This window comes from Varanus komodoensis, unplaced genomic scaffold (assembly GCF_004798865.1).
Source record: "Varanus komodoensis strain SLA01 unplaced genomic scaffold, ASM479886v1 scaffold94, whole genome shotgun sequence".
In the NCBI taxonomy this organism is placed as follows: domain Eukaryota; kingdom Metazoa; phylum Chordata; class Lepidosauria; order Squamata; family Varanidae; genus Varanus; species Varanus komodoensis.
In genome coordinates, this window is record NW_025336646.1 from 1491230 (window position 1) to 1513786 (window position 22557).

General features: G+C 42.4%; 1 protein-coding gene across 1 annotated transcript; it reads right to left on the bottom strand.

The window, feature by feature from the left end:
- Positions 1-132: 132 nt before the first annotated feature.
- On the bottom strand, positions 133-21327 carry NOA1 (nitric oxide associated 1). Its single transcript, XM_044418869.1, has 7 exons — positions 20180-21327; positions 15912-16076; positions 13054-13259; positions 9539-9670; positions 6413-6529; positions 4812-4926; positions 133-2933 (listed from the first exon to the last, which is right to left on the bottom strand). Exons 1-7 carry the CDS (start codon positions 21318-21320, stop codon positions 2707-2709), a joined length of 2103 nt encoding a protein of 700 aa, XP_044274804.1. The 5' UTR covers positions 21321-21327; the 3' UTR covers positions 133-2706.
- Positions 21328-22557: the final 1230 nt, after the last annotated feature.

Here is a 22557-nt window from a genome sequence, read left to right on the forward strand (position 1 = left end):
GGACAATCCATAACACATTCACATCTCCCTTCAACTCAAGTATCAAAACACTTGCAGGACACAGGAAATTTTTGTTTTGCAGTGTATCTGGTATGTAAGCCATCAATACTAGAACAAACAGAAGACACTGAGTTTTAAAGAAAGACAAGTTTTATGTCTTTGGCCCATTAGATTCTGCTCATCCCCCTTGTTGAGCTTTTCTAGTTGAGAAAGCGCAAGTTATGCCATTTAATTTCCCCCCATCTTAACAGACACAACTTCTGAGCAATTACATGCAGTGGCTTTGATAAAAGCAGACCAAATATCCAAATACATAGACATTTGATGTTGGTATTACTATGTCCCTTGTTGTTACAACAAAAACATTTAAAGGATCTCGGTCCATTGCCTTATAGCAGGTGAGTAACCTTCCAGCTTTAGCAGTCGAAAGGATGTAGTGAAGCCATTCGCCTTTCCATTTGTTGATGTCCATAAAGCACATAATCTAAGAATGTGTATATCAGCAAATGTTTAGGATTACTTCAGTACAGAAAGAAGCAACTGCTAGACCATGGTGAAGGATCATGAGAATTAAAGGCCCAAACATCTGAGGGTCCACAAGTTACCTCCTCCTGAGCAGAAAATCACAATGATGTTTCCAAGTAGGAAATTTAGGAAAAAATCCATTCTCAAGCTTCCTAGATAAAACAAGCATTCCTAGACAAATGTGTTCATGCTACAGAACCATCTACACTATGGTTTTTTACATTCAAGGTACAGGACACTGCAAGACGAACAGGATACAAGTATAGAAAATGTCTATTCTTTCTTCTAGCTTTTCAGAGTATTAGTTTCTTTTTGCTTTTAAACTTGGTTATTCTTAATGGTCTCTGTGTATCATCGCATGAGCGAAGAACCCATATGTGTGAATACACAGATGACCACTCAAAGAACAACAGTTACAGGTAAGGGAACCTGTCTTTCTTAGATCTTTAAGAACTGATTTTATTGTTCAATTATTTTTTCCAGTGTATTGGGTCTGGCTTCAGGCCAAAAAACAGTTTACAAATACTCTTATACCTGAAGTGCATCCTTCCCAGGTGCATTTACACATGCTTCTAGCTGCACACAATGCTGCAACACAAAGAGTGGCAGAAATGATGATGCATCTCTTGTCTCTCAGAGCACGAAAAGCAACTGCTGATCCAAGATTTTCACAATTGAGAGCATGTAGGCAGTGGTAACTGGTAACACACTTCAGCAGTTTGATCAGCAGAATTAAGACTATAAGGGAAGAATCTTCATATATTTTATGGGCAAAATACTTAGGGGTTATGTGATCTGTTTGATTTGAGGACTATGTAATTCCAGTCTCTTTCAATGGAAGACACAGATTAATTCACCTTGTGCCTACACCTTAGAGCTGGATGGTGTATGCCAGGGGTCCTCAAACTTTTTGAACAGGGGGCCAGTTGAAAGGTGCTGGCGATGGGTGCGGGCCGCCAAGACGGTGTGGGCGGGGGGGGCGTGAACATGGTGAGGCATGGGTAGGTGTGCAGAGATGGTTTTCTCTGAGCGAATCCAAAACGATCTCCTTGCGAGCAAGCTGGTGCCTCGCCAACAGCAAGTCCAAAACCTCTGGCGGGCCAGATAAATGGGCATGGCGGGCCAGATCCGGCCCCCGGGCCATAGTTTGAGGACCCATGGTGTATGCTTTATACTTAAATAGCAGCAAAATGCTTTGGACTTTGCAAACAGGCAATCAAAAGCAGAATTCAAAACACTTTTTGAAGTCAGCTTTTATTAGGCCCTAATTGGGGGACCCTTTTAGATGAAAAAAATCCCAGTAGCTCAATGTTACCTGTTGTCAGAAAGTCCAAAATGTAAAAAAAGTTAACTTTCCTGATTGACAGTTTTTCATTTGTTCATTTACAATATTAACACAATACTGCTCCATGCTTTACTACAAGAGTAATTAATAATCACAAGCCACTGGGCCTCTAGCGTGGTAGAAGCAGCACAGTTTTAATGTCATTAATTCAAATGGAAACAAGCCCTTTTGATATGTTCCACTGGATTTCCTTTCCTGAAATTCTTCCTGTCCTAAAATCCCCTCCCACCCCGGTCCATTTCTTAAGTAGCTTACCAGATACCATTCCACAGCTGCCTGGACACACATTTACTGCTGGATGGCCATACTCTTTATGTTGGCTGTCTGCAGATGGTAGTTAGGAATGGGCACTGGCATATTAGAAGGCACTTAACATCTTAAAGCATAATAAAGTCATGTATTTAATTGGATTTTGCAATTATCACAGATAATAATCACCCTAAGATTGGTTATTCAGAGTTGCCAATTGGTATAAACTTTCACCAATTCCAGAAACAGCCCATGACATTTTCAAGAGGGTTTTGCAGAGCAAGAAACAATTTTTTCTCTATTTACAACTTACAAGCACTGGTAAGATGCTTGCATGCACTGAACTATAACCAATTGCCCTTTTTTTGACAACATTTATTGAGTAAAATTAAAAGTTTTCCAAAGCAGGGCATAAGAAATGTAAATAGAATACTGCAGTTGTCAGTGCTACACGGCCATTATTTTAAATCTCAAAACATTTTACAACACTTGTTCTACAAAAAGATGAAATTAATGATGTGATTTGGGCAAACAACAGTCTGCTATCTTTGAGAAAATGTTATATTGGAAAATCCATTAACTACACCTTAATTTTTCAACAGATTCTTTTTCTTCTTTACATTAGCTTTTAAATTCTGCACAAGAGCAGGTGGTCTTTTAGTCTGATACGCTGCATTTCCTTTCAGACGGTCCCCTTTGATTTGAACAATATATGGCAGCAGAGGTGGTTTACGTACTGTCAGTGTTGTTCCTTTTGGAGTATAGCATCTTAGATGCATTTTGTTTCTTGATTCTGCTGTGACTGCAACCCAACCTGTACATGGGAAAGGGGGGGAAAAAACCAAACTTGATCACATGACATGAAAACAGAAATCAGACACTGGCCTTACTATGAACTCCTGCCTGGCAAGAAGATCTTTTAGTTTTCTTTTTCAGTGTTAAAACAAGGTCTTATCTTTCGAAAATGCCCTTTAGTGCCTGTCCAAAATTAAGAGAACCTGCTAAAAGGTTTTGCCTAAGGGTGTCTAGAGCAATGAATGGCTAGAAAAAACAGCAGCAAAAAAAGGAGGAAAGCGTCCCCCTTTTCTCCAAGCACTTTCCCACCACCCTCTTCTGAGCAACTGAAATATTCTTGTGAAATATTCTCCTTTAAATTGATGAATAAGAAAAGGTGTTCATATATGTGCTACCCATGACCTTTACATTTTTATTTATTTAGGTTTTATATCCTGTTCAATAGCCCCAGGAGTCTCAAAATGCATTACATAGTTCTTAGAAATAATTTTGGGGGTAATCCTAGAGATGTAATATTTCAGGAAAATTTTGAAGCCATGAGAGGAATGTTTAATTTCTGTGAATTTTCCAGTTGTTTTTTGCACTCCTGAATAAGATTACTGATCTAATGTATCAACAATCTTAATAATGACAGAATGGTTGAATCCTGAGATGGGATGTGATATATTGACTCAACTGTAGTTAAAAAAAAGTCTGTTAACACCATCAGAAAAGGAACCTATGGTTTTTTCCTGGCCAGTGACCTGCAGGCTGTTTCAAATATGGCTTACTGAGCCCAGGATTGTGGGTTGTTTCACCAGACAAGCAAGCAAAGTGGTAAAAACAAAAATCCAGCCAGTCCAAATGCCAGTACCACAGCATTGCCCTGATTTACAATACAGGAACAGGTGAAGGACAAGGATAAAAACACCCAGGAACTAAGAAACAAACTGCAGTTGAACCTTGACTTTCGTAGGTTTCACTTTTGAGGATTCATGAGTTTGCCATCAATAAGTAAATGGGGATTTTTTTGGAGTTTTGTGGTTTACGGCAAAAAATTGTTATCACTATAGAGAGGAAGCAAAAGGGAAAGAGCAAGGCCTCCAAAGCATGCCTTGCCCTGCACATCCGGAGAGGGAAATCCCTCCCACATTTCCTTGGTGCAAAAAGGAGGCGCTGGCAAGGGAAAGGGAAGGCAGGAATAAGAATGTACAAATGAAGAAGAGGAGCCCTGCTGGAGCAGACCAGGCTCTGAGGCAGACGTGAAGAAGCAATCCAGTACATGTGCAGTTAACAGTATTAAGAATTAAGGTTTGGAGATGGCTAGAGATATTTGTGGTTTTTCCACTTACGTGGGGGTCCCGCATCCCTAACCCCTGCAAATTGGGCTGACTAGTTTGCCTGCCTGCCTGACTAACCATGGATTAGCATTACGTGGAGTCAAGCCACTGTACATTATTCTGAAACAGTACTGCAGAATAACATCAATGATCTGCCCCAAAGCATTGCGACTGGATAGTTCTAACAAAATTATTCATTGTGATAAGAAGTTAGAGCTGCCAGTTGCCTCCTCCTTTTCCCCCTTTCCACATTTTTGCATTTTTCTTTTATGGAGAGCTTGAGGAGAAATATATCTGCTCTTGTAGGAATAGTGTCTGGATCTCTGTGTTCTTTCAAATCACAAACATAGTTTCAGAAGGGTTCAGAAGAGCCTTGCTTTGATTTTGATGCCTCTGATATTTTCAAATCATCCCGATTCAGTTCATGATCCAACCAAGTCTGAAGCACCCCCACAACTCAGAAATCAGGGTTCAGTTTTTCAAATAGGTTATTGCACCGTGGCAAAGCAAAAATTGCCTCCATTCTGGCACAAACTACTACCCTATACAACTGAGCATCTCAAGACTGAAAGAGTTACCAGCAGTTGAAAGCTTTATATCAGCCACTGCCTCAGAGTCACTGATCCCTTCCAGCATCACATCCTCAGGAACAAGTGGTGGGAAATCTTTCATTCGTTCTTCTCCTATAGGAACCTGGTGGTACAAGTCAGAAATACAATAGTTAAATAGTAAAAATAATACTTGAAATCTGTCTGGTGACATTAACTAGCAAATGTATAAAAATAGAGAAAATAACTGACAACAGTTCAATTATTTCCTTAATATTTATCGGCAATTGAGGTACTTTATGTAGGCAATAGGCCCATATGTTTATAATCTAGACACAACAGATGGAAGGAAGGAAGGGAGGGCAAGGTGAATAAAAAAGAACAGGTTTTGAGAAAAAAATCCAGTTGATAAAAGCATGAGAGGATAAATTTTAAGCAATCATTGAAGACAAATGCAGGTGAATTTGAGGAGGTTTCACTGGAAATTTCAAGACTCACAACAGACTATAGATGGATATTAGAAATAACAAGAAAGGACCAAACTAGAAGAATAAAACAAACAGAGCCAAGGTATAGAAAAAAAGCAGGTGGAAATGCTGATTTAGAAGTAGCAGTTTAAGTGAACAAGAAAAGTGAAGATGAAGACAAAGTGCGACCTGGCTGAGACAGGAAAAAAAAAAAGGAAGCTGAGTGAAAGAAGAGAAATGAGAAACTGAAGGTAAACCAATGGGAAGAAAACTGCAATATCCCAGAAACAAAGACAACCTTAGTACAAACCATAAAAAAAGGAAAAATGGTTTTACATTGTTTAAATATGAATGCGTTCACTGAGACTATTGGAGTGATGGAGAAATTGCCTGAATCTGATTCTCAATGCATCAAGCTGTAGCCTCAATTTACTGGTCTACAGTTTTGCCCTAGCATGTTCAATTGCAAAGCAAGGCAGCTTCTGAGGTGGAATGCCCTGCTTTAGTCAGAAGCTGGGGTGCAGGGTTGCAGCAATATTTCTATGCCACAACTTCTAAAGATATTCTGAACTGAAATAATTGGAGTTTTCTCCCACTTACCAATGAAAAAGACTAAATGGCATTCTGTGGTGGGTACAGTAGAGAAAACACTAGGTTTTGACATAAAGGACCTCGGTTCAGATGGAGCTACCATATTACTTCGACAAAGTATTTATTTCTTTGTACTATTTTCAGATATCCAACCCAAGTAAGATCTAGATTATGTCTGAAGCTTATATAAATTAAGAATAATACATTTAAATTTACCATATATCTAGTTCCTGGTTCTTCATTCTTTTGCAGGGAGACCACCTTTTTGTATGACTTAAATAGAGAACAATCTTTTTCCACAGAGAGCTATTTAATTCTACTATCTACTTTCCAGAGATTGGATAGAAGCAAAACAATGTGAAGTATTATTTCCTTCTTGCATAAAGTGGAAGACCACCAAGACAGGGAGAACTCGTTCAAGACAATGCAGTCATGGTGTTGGCTAAGAGCAGAACAAAGCATGCCTTGTGCTAGGCCGAAGAGGCAAAATAATGAATGTCTGTGGAATAAGAGCAATCACAAGGCATTAGGCCTCACAGATTCTCCAGCGGTGTACTGTCAGTGCTGCCTTACCTTCAGTAATGCTTGACCTGCATGCTTTTGATAGATGTCATCTGCTTTTTCTACTGTAGTGATGTGCACAGGCAAAAAATTAGATGCCACAACAGAAAAATGGGAGGACTGGTCCCCCTAAAAAGAAAATTAAAATAAATTCTACTAAGTTGAAATGGCTGCTTCATTAACAAATTTAACACACCTTCAGCTAGCAAGGGATTCTCTAGTATTTAAAAGGTGGACAGTGGTTTAACTTTGGATGGCTGCTATTCAAATGTAGCAAATTAGATGAGCTTGTCATTCTTAGCCTGTTTCCCCAAAAATAAGACCTAACAGGAAAATAAGCCCTACCCCAAAAATAAGCCCCAGTTAAGACTGTCAGCCAGATGGACACATTTAGTATGTCCGTTGCAACACAATTTGGGGTTTGGATAGTTATGACGATGTTCCAGAAGAAGATGACATAATTGTATTTGAATAAATGTAGATTGTTGTACATGAAAAAATAAGACATCACCTGAAAATAAGCCCTAGTGCGTCTTTGGGAGCAAAAATTAATATAAGACCCAGTCTTATTTTTGGGGAAACACAGTATAAGCACTCCTAAATCCACAGTTCCTGGAAAGGGAGTAGAGAAAACATATACAGTGGTGCCTCATAATTCAAACTACTCTAACTTCGAATGATCCAGAGTTTGAACATTAGAGTCAAGATAAAATCTCTTCAAAGTTTGGATGATGCTTCTAAGTTCAAACAGCAGGCAGTGAAAAAAATGCAGTCGTGTAAATGTTATCAGTTGTGCACCCAAGTCGTCTCTCATCGTGTCTGTGCTTGTGCCTTTTCGCCGTGTGCCTTTTTGATTCTTTTCAGTGCCTTTTTGATCGTTCTGAGTGCCTTTGAACTCCCTGCCTTTCCAATTGTTTTCAATACCCTTTAACTACCTACCTTCCTGATCATTCTCACTGCCTTTTTGATACTTCTCAGTGCCTTTGAACTGCCTGCTTTCCTGACTGTTCCCACTGCCTTTTCAATTCTTTTCTGTTTCACCACTCCACACTAAAAATTTTGAACCGTAAATGCAATTTTCATTTTATTATACAGTACTGTACATATTTTATTGTTTTCATGTTTTAATGAATAAATTTGGCATTTATTTGTGTTATTTTTACCCTAATTTATGCACATTTGCAGTTTAAGTTTATTGAGATGGGTATTGCTTGGGGTCTAGGAACAGATTAATTCACTTTCCATTATTTCTAATGGGGAACATTGCTTTGGACTTCAAATGATTTGGTGTTCAAATAGCCTCCTAAAATGAATTAAGTATGAAGTATGAGGCACCAGTGTACCTATTTTATCTTTGCCTTTGATGAAACATCCACAGCAAAATTCAGCTTCCAGCTTGAAAAGAAAAATACAAAATACAGCAAACAAGAAAAACCGTGTATTCTCACATATGAGGCTGTGGTGCTCTCCCTCCTCCTCTTGGACTTACCTTATTTCCTTTTTCACAGCAAACCATAATTTCCTGCTAAACCCAGCTTGACAAACTATGACTTGCCACAAAAGGACAGTGAGGGAATCAGAGTGTACAAGGGGAGGAGGAAAGGAAAATGCACAAGCTAGAGACTCCTTCACAGAACACCAAAACATGACTTGCCATCCCATGTGGACCATGCTCTGGATCCACTCTCTCCCTACCCAATCTCCAGTACCCTGTGAAAATGTTCTTCCAAGGGTTGTGGGATACTGAACAGAATGGGCTGTGGCACAGGTTCTCTCATGCTCTGGAGAAGCATTTGGGGTTGGGAGTAGAGACAGCAGCAGGTTTTTTTTTTTTTTTTTTTTGGCTCATCCTCTTTACAGGTACATCTGCAGATGCAACTCCATATTTCCAGCCCTTTGTAATTTTAATGCCTGTTTGTGGGAACCACTGGGATTGTGCCCTGTACACAGTGCAGGACCTGAGAAGCTTTATGGAAGATTATATGGGTCCAGAATTAATAGAATCAAGAAAAACATGAGAAGGTATGATAAACTCTTTCTTAGGGGAGACGAATATACACAAAGAACCAAGGGAGACCAGTGTTTGGCCTAGTAGGAGATGAAAAAGCCTACCATGTTGGGTAAAAACACCCAATCCAGCCCTAGACAGAAAGCCAAAACTCAACAGTATTTGAATCTATTGTCCCTGTGTGTTAAAAGACTCAGAAAAACATGCACGACTTTTATGTTATTCCTTTGTTCACACTTATAATTTCAAATCTTTTCCCCAGTTCCTGATATTCCAACGTATGTCATAAAACATATTTTTTTTCTTCCAAACAAGGTGAAACTATGTTTTCTGAAACAATGTACTTGCTTGGAGTCATGCTGACCAAACTAAAAAGGTAGGAAGACAGCCTTAGCTTCTTTCTTTTGATATTTGAGAGGGACTCCCAAAAATGGATCTCTGCCTGGAGTAAATAGGGAAAAGGACTAGGGTGAGAATTCCAGGGGCAAGTGACCTTTATGGACCTGAAGAAGCGAGGGATGATGACAGCAAAGGCATTTATCCAGTATCCCACATCAACCTTTGGTGGCATTGTCTGTACAGCAGAAGGCATTCATCACCTGTGAGTCTAGGACAGGGGTCCCCAAGCATTTTCAACGGGGCCAGATGAAAGGCCGCGGTGGTGGGCATGGGCTGGCGAGGTGGCGGCATGCACACACGAGGCAGTGGTGGGCATGTGTGCGGTGGATGGCGGCGGCAGCTCGCTCACTCGTAGATCTCCGAGTGAGTCCAAAACGATCTCTGAGCGAGCAAGCTGCCGTCTTGCCACCTGTGCAGTGAGGCAGGTGGCAGCGGGTGCGGGAAGTCCAAAACCTCTGAGATGGCCTGGATAAATGGGCATGGCAGGCCGGATCCAGCCCATGGGCAGTAGTTTGAGGACCCATGGTCTAGGACAAGGAAAGGGGAAAATTCTCCTTTAGAGCTGATGTGTCTTTTGCTATTGGGTGGTTGGTTGGTAAGTAAGTAAATAAGTAACTGGAGCTCTCAATCTGTCTGGAATACACCTCTCATAGACCAGTTACTACACCTTGTAACATATACCACAAATCAGATTTTAACATCCAGTAGAGAGTGACCTTTGCCTCTCTCACCTGTAAATAATCTATGCGTCCCAATGCACCTAGAAACAGAGTCATCCCAGGCTTGAGTATAAAAGTCCGTGGAACAATGGCAGTGGTTGGCAGGACGAGTTTGATTTCATTTTCATTTAGGAGGTTTAAAACCTAAAAGCAAATCAGAAAGCCACACATAAGACAGATACATCAATGTTCATATTTTCCATTTTATAGCAAGTAGATACCTTGAGTTCCTGCAGCTTAGTTGATAGGAAAGATGATGATACAAATAATACTTCTTAGGCCACTGATGGCAAGACAGCACTTGCCATCTAAATGCTACATGAGTGCAGGTATGCCTAGCTAGCTGGTGCTGGATTAATAAGATGCACAATACATTAATCCAAAGAAGTTAAGAGTATGCATGTGTGCAAGTTGCTACTCTCTCCAGTGTCTTATAAAGGGCCAAATAATTTAAAAACCATTTCCTTGCAAACTTTGTGCAGCTAAAGTCAGTATGCTCAAGAAGGCTTTGGATTTGCATTTATTGAACAGCAGCTGCCTAATAATGCATAGCAAACAAGATACGGGAGAGTTTCACAAACCTTGTGATGGTATGGAAGCCTATTCTTCCAAGAAAGAAAGGGAGGCGGAGGGAAAAGGCTAAACATATCACCAGGTAGATGCAAATCAGTTTGCATGCATATCCTGCTCCTCTCCAAGAGCCCAGAATGGTGGCTTGTCTGCTCACCCATTCTATCAAGCAGAGACCATTACTGTTCAAGGATTCCCACTGTGTGTCTTAGCTGAGTGGGAATTAGCTAGATTGGTTTGGCTCTGGGAACTGATGGCAAGGAGAGCTTGGCAGAGAGATGAAAGCCCTGGGTTCAAGCCAGTTCCCTTCCACTTGTTCAGGTAGCGTATTTATTATTTACTAAAACCGTTATATACCATTCCCTCAGCATATTGCTCTCAGGACAGTTTACGAATAGGTAAACATTAGAACAACATAACAGTAACCAAAAAGCTATACAAGAATACATCAAAACCAATTAAACAACAATAACACAAAATAGATAACACAACGAATCACTGCCACCAATCATTATAATAAAAATGAATTTAAAAACATATTTCTAGTAAACAAGTAAAATAGTGGGAGAATAAAAAGGTTTTGGCCTGACACCAAAATGTATAAAGTGTTGGTGCCAGGTGCACTTTCCTGGGGAGCTGATTCCACAAATGGGGTGCCACTACTGAAAAGGCCCTTCCCCTCAGAGCTACTTTCCTTGCTTCCTTTCAAGGTGGTTCTTGAAGAAGAATCTCCATTGAAGAGCTTAGGGTTCAGGTAGGTATTTAAGGGAAGAGGTGCTCTGTATGATATCCAGGTCCTAAGCTTTAAGGCTTTATACATGAATATGAGCACCTTGAAGTGGGCCTGGACTTCCAATTTGTAGCCAGTGCAATTGATAGAGAACAGGGCTTATGTGCTCATATTGACCTGTCTCAGTCAACAGATGGGTGGCCCTGTTCTGCACCAACTGAAGTTTCCAGACCATTTTCAAGGGCAGCCCCATGTACAAGCACATTGCAGTAATCTAAACACGAGGTTACCAGTGCATGGATCACCACTGCTAGATGCTGCCCATTCGGATAGGGGTGCAGTTGATATGTCAACCACATTTGATAAAAGGTGCTCTTGGCCACAGATGCCATCTGGTATTCCAGGGACAATTCCGGGTCCAGGAGTCACCCCCCCCCCACCTCCACACTCTGTCCTGTAGGGGGAGTACAACCCCATCCAGGACAGGGTGGATATCCTCCTTCTGGACTGAGGTTCACCTATCAATAGCACCTCCGTCTTGTCTGGATTAAGTTTCAATTTGTTGGCCCTCATCCAGTCCATCGTCCTGGACAGGCACCAGTTCAGAGCTGAAACAGCTTCAACAGGAGGCAGAGCTGAACACGAGGAAGAGCTGTCATCAGTGTACCGCTGTCACTTCGGCCCAAACTTCTTGATGGCCTCTCCCAGCATTTTCATGTTGATTTTGAACAGCATCAGGGCAGGATGGAACCCTGCGGCACACCATGACAGAACTGTCATGGGGCTGAGGTGCTACCCCCAGCGACACCATCTGGAATTGGCCTTTCGGGCAGAAGCAGAACACTGCAGAGCAGTGCCTCCAACTCCTAATCTGGCCAGCCTATCCAGAAGAATACCATGGTCAATGGTATCAAAAGCTGCTGAGAGGTCCAGGAGAACTAACAGGGACACACTCCTCGTCTTTCTCCTGGCAAAGGTCATCCCACAGGGTGACCAAGGCAGTCTCTGTCTCATAACCAGCTCTAAATGCAGAATGAAATGGATTATGATGATCTATTTCCTCCAAGAGAGCCTGTAGGTGACCAGCTACCACCTGCTTAAGCATCTTACCCAAGAAGGGAATGTTGGCTACAGGCTTATAGTTTTAACATCTTCTGGGTCCAGGCTAACCTGCAGGAGAGGCCCAATCACCATCTCGTTTAACGGAAGTGGGACCTGACCCCTCGTCAGAAAGGAGTTCACAATAGCCTGGACCCAGGAGTGCATTCACTTCACTCCTTGGCTTTGATGACCAGCCACAAGGGACAAGGGGCAAGAGTACAAGTGGTAGGCCAGACTTCTTTGAAGGCAACTTGGACAAAGATTATGATATGAAGGTTGTTTATTTTTAATATCAGTCCTACCTAAATTGTCTAAATGTGAAGGCTAAATTCACTCATAGACATTTGTCTTCGCTAAATAATGAGCTGGATCCAAAGAACATTGAATGGAAGGAAAACTCCTGCTAGTTCTGTTCTGAAGTTTTGTGGAGACTTTGCACAAGGAACCACTAATAATATGAGGTTACTCTGCTTCTCCTTACACAGGAAGTTAAGCAAAAAATGTTCCATGCAAGAAGATTAGTGCTGCTGGGTTTGCTTTATTCACACAGTTCCCTAGTGCAGGAGTGAGGAACTAGAACTGGGTAGGGGACTTTATGATCTCTCCACAGTCGCTCCCCAACTGATGTACCTGGAACAGCTCCTTAGCCAGGGACCTGGTTTCACCTGCACTGCATCTTCTCCCATTAGAGAGTACAGGGTAACAACAAAGTGTCTGGAATGGCAGGCAGCATACCAAGGGAATCTCTACTGTTAACTCCATTTATTGATTGGTTTAAAGTGCCATTCTAACTCTTAACCGGGAGGAGCACTGGTGTACAGGTGAATTCCTGCTGTTATCTCTGAATTTTCAGAGATAACAGCAGGCATTCTGCTCTCCACTTGTCCTGAAGGGGTGCAACAAGCAGAGCTTAGGGGAGGGGTCCTGGAAAGCCAGACTAGCTCACTGATCGGAGGGTCTACATCTTTGCTCTTGTGCATGATGTTGATCCAGTCCTTCCGTGAATGAAAGCTGGAAACTATGAGGCCTTATTCTCATGGCACCAGTAGCACAAAGAGGGGTTAGTGAGGTACTGCCCTCTTTTCTGTCTCACAGAGTAAATTTGTTAAAAATAGAAGTTACTTACACAGCCATCTTTTATAATCCCTGGAGTGTCATGAAACCAGCGAGCATCTTTCACTTCATTGTATGAAAGCTCAATTTTTTTTGTAGCAGTTTTGGATGGGACATAAGGTTCTTCCTCCATACTAAAAGACAATGCTTCAGCATCAAACTCTATTTCATTATTTTTTCTTAGCTTTTGTGTTTGTAGAAAAGTTCGTCCAATTCTGCCTGTATCAAAAGAAAAGAAAATGACTATATTCTTTGATTGATAATGTGTTTTTTCCTTATACACATCTCATAATACAGCATTCTGGAGGAAGTAGCATGAGCAAACAGGTTCAACATTTGAAGTCAAACACTCAGTCTAAACAGTCTCGCATTGGTGAACATTTACCCCCCAGAGTTTATTCTCTGATGTCTGAACTAAAAATTATGGGCTAGTCTTGCATGCTACTAATACAACCAGCATTCAAAATTACTCTGAAACTGGTACTATAAGGCTAATGGGCTTTAGACATGTTTTCTTTCTTAAACCAAATTCATCAAAGCCTAAGATGAATTATTTCTAGAACTGAAAGGAGTTTGCTGTATTGCGTGGGGTTCTTCAGATTTTTTTTTAAATGACTGTGCTAGCATAAAACCCTTGTATCGATGCTAGCAGAAATCTGGAGTCTGGCTATTATGCTCATACCTGGATTTAGTGGGACACAAATAAAACTGTATACATTAAAATAGATGTGATAGTAATACAAGAGTCCTCAGTGTATCCTCTCATATACAAGAAAAATGGTTGCACATAACAGAGACTCAGAAATCCTTTGGAATGTTCATTGAGGCCACTGTAGGGATCAAGGCTTACAGAGGATTTGATTGTGATTTAAGAATTTCTTTAACACCAATAAATCATATTAGTGTATAATTACTATATTCCTATATCATAGTGCACATAACATTTTGGCCCTGTAATCTGCCTCCAGTTGGGCAGGAGAACTGCATATGAGTGTCCATGTGAATAAACCACCATTAGCAGCAGGAAAGCAACAACCCTGGCAGCTTCAGCGCTGCTGGGGGAAGCTACCCACGCCCACAACCCCGACTGGGATCACTGCTAATAATAGCTTGAGAACAACAGTCTTCTCCTTGCGGTCCAGCTGATCTGTATAGAAAGCAATAAAGGGGTACATGTGGCCATAGGTTGTGCACATTGGAAAGTCCATACCATAGCTAGCACACACATCTGCATGTTCACAGAAATCCACCATTGCCCTGGATAATTCTGGCTGGTGATCTCTAAGAATATCTTCACTATATTTGTGTGTCTCCTTAGGAGAGTCACATACTTAAAATTGGGTATTTGAATTCTACCACTACCCCTGCTTTGACACTTCAGAAAATGACCTTCTTCTGTTCAGGTAGATTTGGAGTTGGTTTTGGTACCAAGCCCAAGCAGAGATTGGTCTAGGCAGAAGTGGATCTTCTTCAACTCAATACCAAGCCTGAACAGAGGCTCAGAAAGATGCCAGTCTCTTTGCCAACTTCCTTGCTTTATTTCCTCCTTACACCTGTCTGTACAGCATAGCTTAGTGTCCTGCATAAGTTCTGAGATAGTTCAGGAGGTTTGGAAGGAAGTGCCATTCTGGCTTAGGTGGCCAGCCACCAGCACTGGAGCTGTGCCACTCCCCTGGAATGGGTAGTTACTGGTAGAGGTGTACACTGACTTCTGGCTTTGACATGGTCCCTGGTTTGGTGCTTCAGAAAATGGCCTGCTTCTGCTCAGAATGATTTGGAGTTAAGTCTGCTTTGACCTGATAGAGAATCTGTGCAGTGATGCAGAAAATTGAGGCTTTGTACTTTCCACCATGATGGGAAATCTAAAAACAGTGTAACTTATTTTTTTCCTCTTGGACAGAATTAGAGAGTCACAGGCATAATAGCTCCTTAGGGATCATGATTGTCAAATGTTAGAAAATGCAGAATTTTTGTGCTATGTGCCTTTGTATTAGATTTTTAAAATGGAACTGCAATTTGCATTGGACAAATACTGCAGGGATAATTGCCCTTCCTGAGGGGGATCAAGCCTGCCAAGTTTGAGAATGATAGCTGCAGCAGACTTGACCTTTTGAGGGGGGCCCACTTATACCACTACGCTTCTCGGAAACTCTTGCTCTGACAATGATAAACAGCCTAAGTATTCCTAAGTAAGAAATGTACGAAGTTTCAGAAGAATATCTGCAAGTCACATGGAAGAGAAGTCCTCAGCTTTGGGGGTGGGGATTGATTTGCTCCTCCATAGCAATGGAGGTAATTTATATAAATCTGACACACAACACAGGAGCATTTCCAAGGATGAAATCTTCAGTTTCAGAATGGTTAAGGTCTAGAGAGTTATGATGAGTAACAGTGTAATGACAACTGAAAACAATTTAAGGCATAGTGAAGATAGTAGCTTTTTCAGAACATCCATCTCATGGACCCCTCCTTCCCCTCCCTGAAAGCATTGTGAATTGGAGAGCCCCTGGTAAAATGTGCCCTATGATTAAAGGTGGACCTGTCAGTCATTCAATCCCAATTCTTCCCCACCACATGAGTGTTTTAAAAACTGAAGGCAAAGGTGCTATTTTTGAAGAAGCACTGTCTGACTCTCTGTAGTCAAAATGTGAGTTAGGCCATGAGAAAAATCTAGCTTCGTTTCTGACTGGTTTGGAAGGCAGCCTGTTTCACTTTGGGAAGCAACAGAAATGGCCTGCAGGGGATCACTTCTGCTCAGGCTTTTGCCAAATCTACACATCCCTACTAGAAACTGTAGCAAATATTATAAAATAAGGACCAATCAAATATTTGTGTGCTGTAGTAGTTATATAATTCCCAGAAAACACACACCTACTAAGTAGCTTTGCTTTTTGAGTCTATTAAGCTGTTCCTGTTCATCCTCACTGAGGTCTTCCTCTGCTTTCTCTGCATCTGCCTTTAATCTTTCTTTCCTCCGGAATATTCTGTACGGTGTAGGATTAATAATTGGAAATTTCAGCAGATTCAAGGTTGTTCCTAGGGGGAAAAACATACATCTGTAATTAGTATAGTTTGTTTACACTAAACACATTCAGAATGTGAAGATTCATGGTAGGTCAAAGCGATGCATGTCCTTAACACTTCCATGAGGCTCAAAGCTCTTGCTAGCATCCAGAGACTCTTTAGACTGAGCAGCTGTAAAGACAATTTTTCTGTCTGTCTTTCTAGCATTTTTACCCAGCTCTTCAGCCAAACAATGTTTCTAAGGCAGCTTGCAAAAATTAATGACAGTTCCTGCCCTAACCTAAATGCTTGAGGGAGGGGGAAAGCTAAATTCAAGGACCAATTAGTTTCAAAGCTCTTAGAGCTGGTGTGGTGTAGTGCTGAGAGTGCTCAACTGGAACTCAGGAGATCTGGATATTAGTCTCCATTCAACCATGAAGCTCACTGGCGACTTTGGGCCAGCTGCTGACTCTCAGTCTAAGCTACCTCACAGGGTTCTTGTGAGGACAAATGGAGAAGACATGAACTCACGTTCCCCAAGAGAAAAAAGGACAGGATATAACTATACAGTAATTTTTAAAAAACTAGCAAGGAAGGTTAAAACAAGTTCCTTGCAACTGTTTCTTCTCTAGGCAAAATATGGAGCTAGGTTCACGTCTCCCTTGACAACATGTTGTTCCTGGGAAGGGGTACAGCCTCCCTCTGACTCTTTGTTTTCTGATCAATGAAAGAGGCTAGAGTCTGCAGTCCTAGGGAAGTGTCAGCCAGAGTTTTAGATAAAATGGTGATATGCTAGGAAACTCAGAAAACAGACAGCAAAATCTTCTAATATTTATCACTTTTTGCGATCATGCCTTTTGTAGAAAAGGTATGATGTAATCATAAGCCAAGGAGTTACCAGCCCAAATCATCAACCCTGACCCTATTAGGTACTTTATCCAAGCCACTTATGTCTCAGACACATTCCGTCTGAGATCCATTTCAGATAAAGACAGGATAAACATGTTTTAAATAAATAAATTCCGCCATAAGAAGTATCATAATATGGGCTGAACTTCACATAAGCCAGATAGCATTCAAAATATGTTTGCAATTGCATTCAGGAAGAGCAGCAAGCTTTTGGCTCTTTCATCTTCCATGAACATAGGGAAGAAATGCAAAACTGCCAGTTGTAGTTTGTAATGTATCACAGAATAGTAAAGTTGGAAGGGGCCATGAAGGCCATCGGGTCTAACCCTCTGCTATTGCAGGATACCAATTTATACCATCCCACTCAGATGGCTGTCAAGCTTCTTTTTGAATGTCTCTAGTGTGGGAGAGCCCACGACCTCTCTGGGCAACTGGTTCCATTGTCGTATTGGTCTGACCACGAGGAAAGTCTTCCTGGTATCTAGCCTGAATCTGGCTTGTTGCAACCTGAATTGATTATTCCATGTCCTTCGCTCTGGTATCAGTGAGATGAGCTCTTCACCATCTTTGTGACAGCCTTTGAGGTACTTATGGAGTGATATCATGTCCTCCCTCCATCTTCTTTTCTCAAGGCTGAACATACGTAGTTTTCCCAGTCTCTCCTCATAGGGCAGTGTTTCAGAACTCTGGGTCACTTTTGTTGCCCTCCTCTGGACTCTATTTTTTTTTTTTGCATCTTTCTTAAATCTTGGTGCCCAGAACCAAACACATGAAATCTGACTAGTGAGGAGTATAGGGATACTACTATTTCTTGTGATCTGGAAGTAATACTTTTGTTAATGCATCCCAAAAGAGCATTTGCTATTTTTGCAGCTGCATCACATTGTTGGCTCATATTTAGCCTCTTGTTCACAATAACTTCAAGGTCTTCCTCTTTTTCAGTTCTATTGAGTCATGAATTTCCCATCTTATATTGTTGCATTCAGTTTCTTCTTCTTAGGTGGAGGACTTGGCACTTGTCCTTAAGAATCTCATTCTGTTGCTTTGAGCCCAGCGTTCAAGTTTATCAAGACTGCCCTGGATCTTCATTGTCTTCTAGGGTGTTCACTATTCCACCCAGTTTGTACTGTCTGCAAATTTGATTATCTTTTCTTGTATCTCCTCATCTAAATCATTAATAAAGATGTTGAAGAGCACTGGGTCTAGGACAGAATGCTGTGAAACCCCCACTAGTTACTTCACTTCAGTTTGAAAAGGTGCTCTTTGTGTCTGATTCAGCAGGTGGATCTACCTACTAGCTTTTCTATTTAGTCCACTTTTTGCTAATTTGCTTATCAGAATATTGTGGAGCACTAAGTTGAAAGCTTGGCTAAAGTTTAGGTAGATTATGTCCACAGTTTTCTATATGGGAGGTTACCCAGTCAAGAATGAGATTAAATTAGTCTGGCAGGGTTTATTTTTGATAAATACATGTTGGCTTTTATTAAATACTGCATTTTATTAATCACCCTTCTCCAATCATCTGGCACTTCTCCCGTTTTCCAAGATTTATTGAAGATTACAGTCAGTGGTTCTGAGAGTTCCTCCCCTAGCTCTTTTATGGCTTGGGGATGGAGTTCATTGGGCCCTGGAGATTTGAACATGTATATTCCATTTAGGTATTCCTTGACCATTTGTCTGCCAATCTTGGGCTGCCATTTCAGCTTGTACTTCCTCTTCGTTGTAGATTTTCTTGTGGGGGAAGATTGAGGTGAAGTAGGAATTGAGCACCTCCGCCTTTTCCCTGTTGTCATGAACAGCAGTTTACTATCTAATTACAAGAAATTGTGATTTGTACAAACTATCAATAATTAACTATTAAATCTAACTGCTACATTATCAAAAAGAAAACAATTGTGGTGTGACAATTAATTCAGTAAGTGAATTCATAGGCCTGTAAAAACTTTTCAGTTTAAATCTTACATCAACCATGACCTTAGGAAGTGTCCACTAAAAGCAATTTAGAATGTCCTTCATAGAGAAGATAACATAACTAACTGTGACATCACTGCAGCACTTAATTCAGTTGTGTTGGTAGCATATTAAGGGGCTGAACAAAGACTGGATGATCTTTTCTGTTTTTGTTGTCCCCTCCTTAATATAACACAATGTTCCAGGCCCAGCTTTACGTAGCATTAAAAATAATATTATTTAATAATTTCTAGTGTTCTATTTACCTTTGAAGGAAATGCAACAACAGCAAACATCTCTTATTAAGTGGCCAATCTCAGTAACTTGTGAAAGTACAACATTAAATCCTGATGGGGTTTTTTTTAGGTATAATTTAAGAACCAAAGGAATGTGACAATTTTGTTATGGTGCAATCTATTGGTCAACCCTAATACTCCACATGTGTGCATGCATGAACTTGAGAGGGATCATTCTATGGACTATCTTCAACATTAGTCCTTAGGATAAACCCACAGAAATGGATGGGAGTCTCAGTCCTTGAAATGAGTTGACTCTAAGTAGGACTAATATCAGATAGAAACATATGTATGTGAATAGTTAAAAAAATGACACACCATATATTGTAGGATCTGGCTACCTGCAACAGGAACAGGAATCCCTCCACAAACATGAGACAAAGCAGCTTTGCAAGGAAGTCCTGAGAAGCTGCCTGGCTGCTGCCACACCAAGCATTCACGTCATTTGTGTCTTACTGACAGCACAAATAGAAAAATACTCCCTTACACATATCTAGACATTCTTTTACTCCCCTACATGTATTTAGATATTAAACCTTGCACATATTTAGACCAAAGAAAGTTCTTCAACTCCCATGCTAGGAAGTGCAGGATTTTTTTCCTGTCTAAACATACATAAGATTTTGTCCTAAGGGTCTTATGGCAACTTAAAAGATCAACAAGTTTATTGTGGCATAAGGGTTTGTTTGTTGTAAAAGCCTATTTTACCTCATCAAATGCGCTTTCCTACAAAACCCCATGCTTTTGTTGGTCTTTGGTCGCCACATGACAGTGCAAACTGCATCTGTGCAAGCTGCATGGACAGCTCCCAGCCAAATGTATGTTTGGAACCAGTACTGGTCTATGCTGGGTCACCTCCAACATCCCTAGACTTACACTCAGGAACTCAAGCATAACTGCATAATCACTCTTGTGTGGGCTCCCCTGCATAGGTTCAAAGAGTAAATTTGCAGTTAGCAAAGTCTCCCAATTCCTGCTGACCTGGCCAAGGCGAGATTGTTGCCCTGTTGATCGCTTCTGAGGCTCTGGACTTGCAGTAGTCTGAGTGCAAGAGAGTGTTGAAGAGGGTAGACTTTCCACTGTTGGTGGCTCCAATAAGGAACACATTCCCATTGAATTTCCAGGAGCGCTGCAACTTAGAAATCAGCTCTTCTACACCATAGCCTGTCTTGGCACTGATGAGGTGCACGTCAACTACACGCTGGTTCCCGCTCTCCAGAAGGCCAGCCCTGGCACACATCGCCCTCAGTTGCTCTTGCAGGCGCTTCAGATAATTGTTGGAGTCGCGAGGCAAAAGGTCCACCTTGTTGCCCAGCACGAAGATGTGGGCTTCGCTCCCCACCAGGTCGGGCAGGTCAGTCAAGATTGAGTCTGGCAGGTCCAGAAGATCCACCATACAGAGCACCAGGTGTGGGCGGCCATGGCGAGGGGGGCTGCGCAGAGCGGAGCTCACCACGTTGTGGTACTCCTCCCGGGGCATCTGCACTTGCAGGGCCCGCCTGTGATGCACCAAGAGCCAGCAGCGCTGGCACCGGGCGTCCTTCAGCGCTTGCTGCTTTTGGCTTGACTCCTCGGCGGGCTCCCGATCCTTCGGCCCAACACCATCTTCTTCCTGGGGTAGCTGCGGCTCTTGAAGGCCCACCAGACTCCGGTATTTCTCGCTAGGCAGGTACCCCGGCACGGCAGGATCCTGGCAGTGCAACTCCGCGCCGCAGCCCGAGCAGCTCACTCCGCTCGTCGGCACCGACGGGTCGGGCCGCCCCGACACCTTGTGTTCCCCTCCTGCTGCCTTTCGGCGCCGTTCTTGCAGCCGCTGCCGTAGCCGTTCGCTCCGTGTCCGCTCCGGCAGGACCTCGCTCTTGGCCTCTCGGGGCTGCGCATGTTCCTTCTCGGGCGCCAACTGCTTCCTCTCAGCGTCCGGATTTTCAGGTAGGTACTCGGGAAAGACGAACTCCTCCTCCTGCCCCTCGTGCAGCGCTATCGCCGCTGTCTGCCAGCGCCAGAGATCGCTGGTTGCGAAACGCCGAGACAACACGCTCGCGCCGCCGCCGCCGGACCCCAGAAGCGGTCGACCTCGCAGGCGGGGCAAGCCGAGCAACAAAGCCCGCCGGAGACCGTTCATCGCCCCGTGCAGCAAAGGGACAATTAACCGCAGGCGCGCGTGAGGAGAGACGAGTAAGCGGGCCGCCCAGAGCGGGCCCAGGCTCGCGGTCCTCCGGCCGCACGCGCCCCCTTTCGGAGAAAGGGATGCGTCGCCAAAGCGGGAGCGCGGCGCTCTTCCTTTGTCAACCGTTGCCTCCTATTTCGAACTTGAAAGCTGCATTCCTGTGTGCGCTTACCTCAGAGTAAGCCCTAGTAACCTCGGAACTAGTTTACAAGTAAACATGCAGGCCACAATGAATTCCATAGGACTTTCTTTGAAGAACCAAAGGTTGCGGGATCACTCTACAGAAGCGATGGAGTTCCCACGTCGTATGAGGATGGCAGTGGCTTGTGCAGCTTCATCTACACGATCTTTATGGGTGAAATACATTGTCACGGATGCAAGCCTTCAGTGCAATATTACTAGTGCACGTATTAGTATTAAGATACAGATAGGCGATGGAAGAGACACAGTAGAATATGGAAGTTTTTAGCAATAAAGGCCTTTTGCTCATACTGGCCACGTGTCTGAACTCTCTGAAATAATCACATTCCAGTTGAAAATCATCAAAGCACAAGAGATCGCACAGAATATGCTTCGAATTTTAGTAAAGCTCAATCCAGCTAAATTGCAACTCCCAAAGCTAAGGCACTATTCCCTTGTATGTAGACATGTTACCTTTTACAATTTAGTACGGTAAAGCAGAGATCCCAATCAAACTGGAACCTAAAACAAGCACGTTTGGAATGTCATAAGCTTCAGTTCAGACTGCACTGCAGCCCACGAAGGTTTATGCACAAACAGCTGTTAAGAGTAGCCTTTCCCAATCTAGTGCGCTGAAGACGTTTTGGACCGCAACTCCCATAATTCCCGGCCAAGCTCAGGCCATGATTAATCAGCTCACCGACTACTACCCTGAAAACTATGCTTTTCATAGGGCAAAATCCTATGCATGATTAAACCTCTGGAAGGCCTTGAATTTGTTTTTCTGCCTAGAGATACATAGCCGAAATCGCACAGGACGGGGGAAGCAGAGCATCTGCGGCGCTCGCGCAATACACGCTCAGGCAGCCACGTGTTTATCGCTCGATCTACTGCGCTGGCGCGAGAGTGCCACACATTCACAGGCCGATCTCTATGGGGAATCCAGTAGTCTTTGCGCAATCGCAGTGCGAACGGAAGTGACATGCTAAGGGAAGGAAGTGGCCGGGAAGTG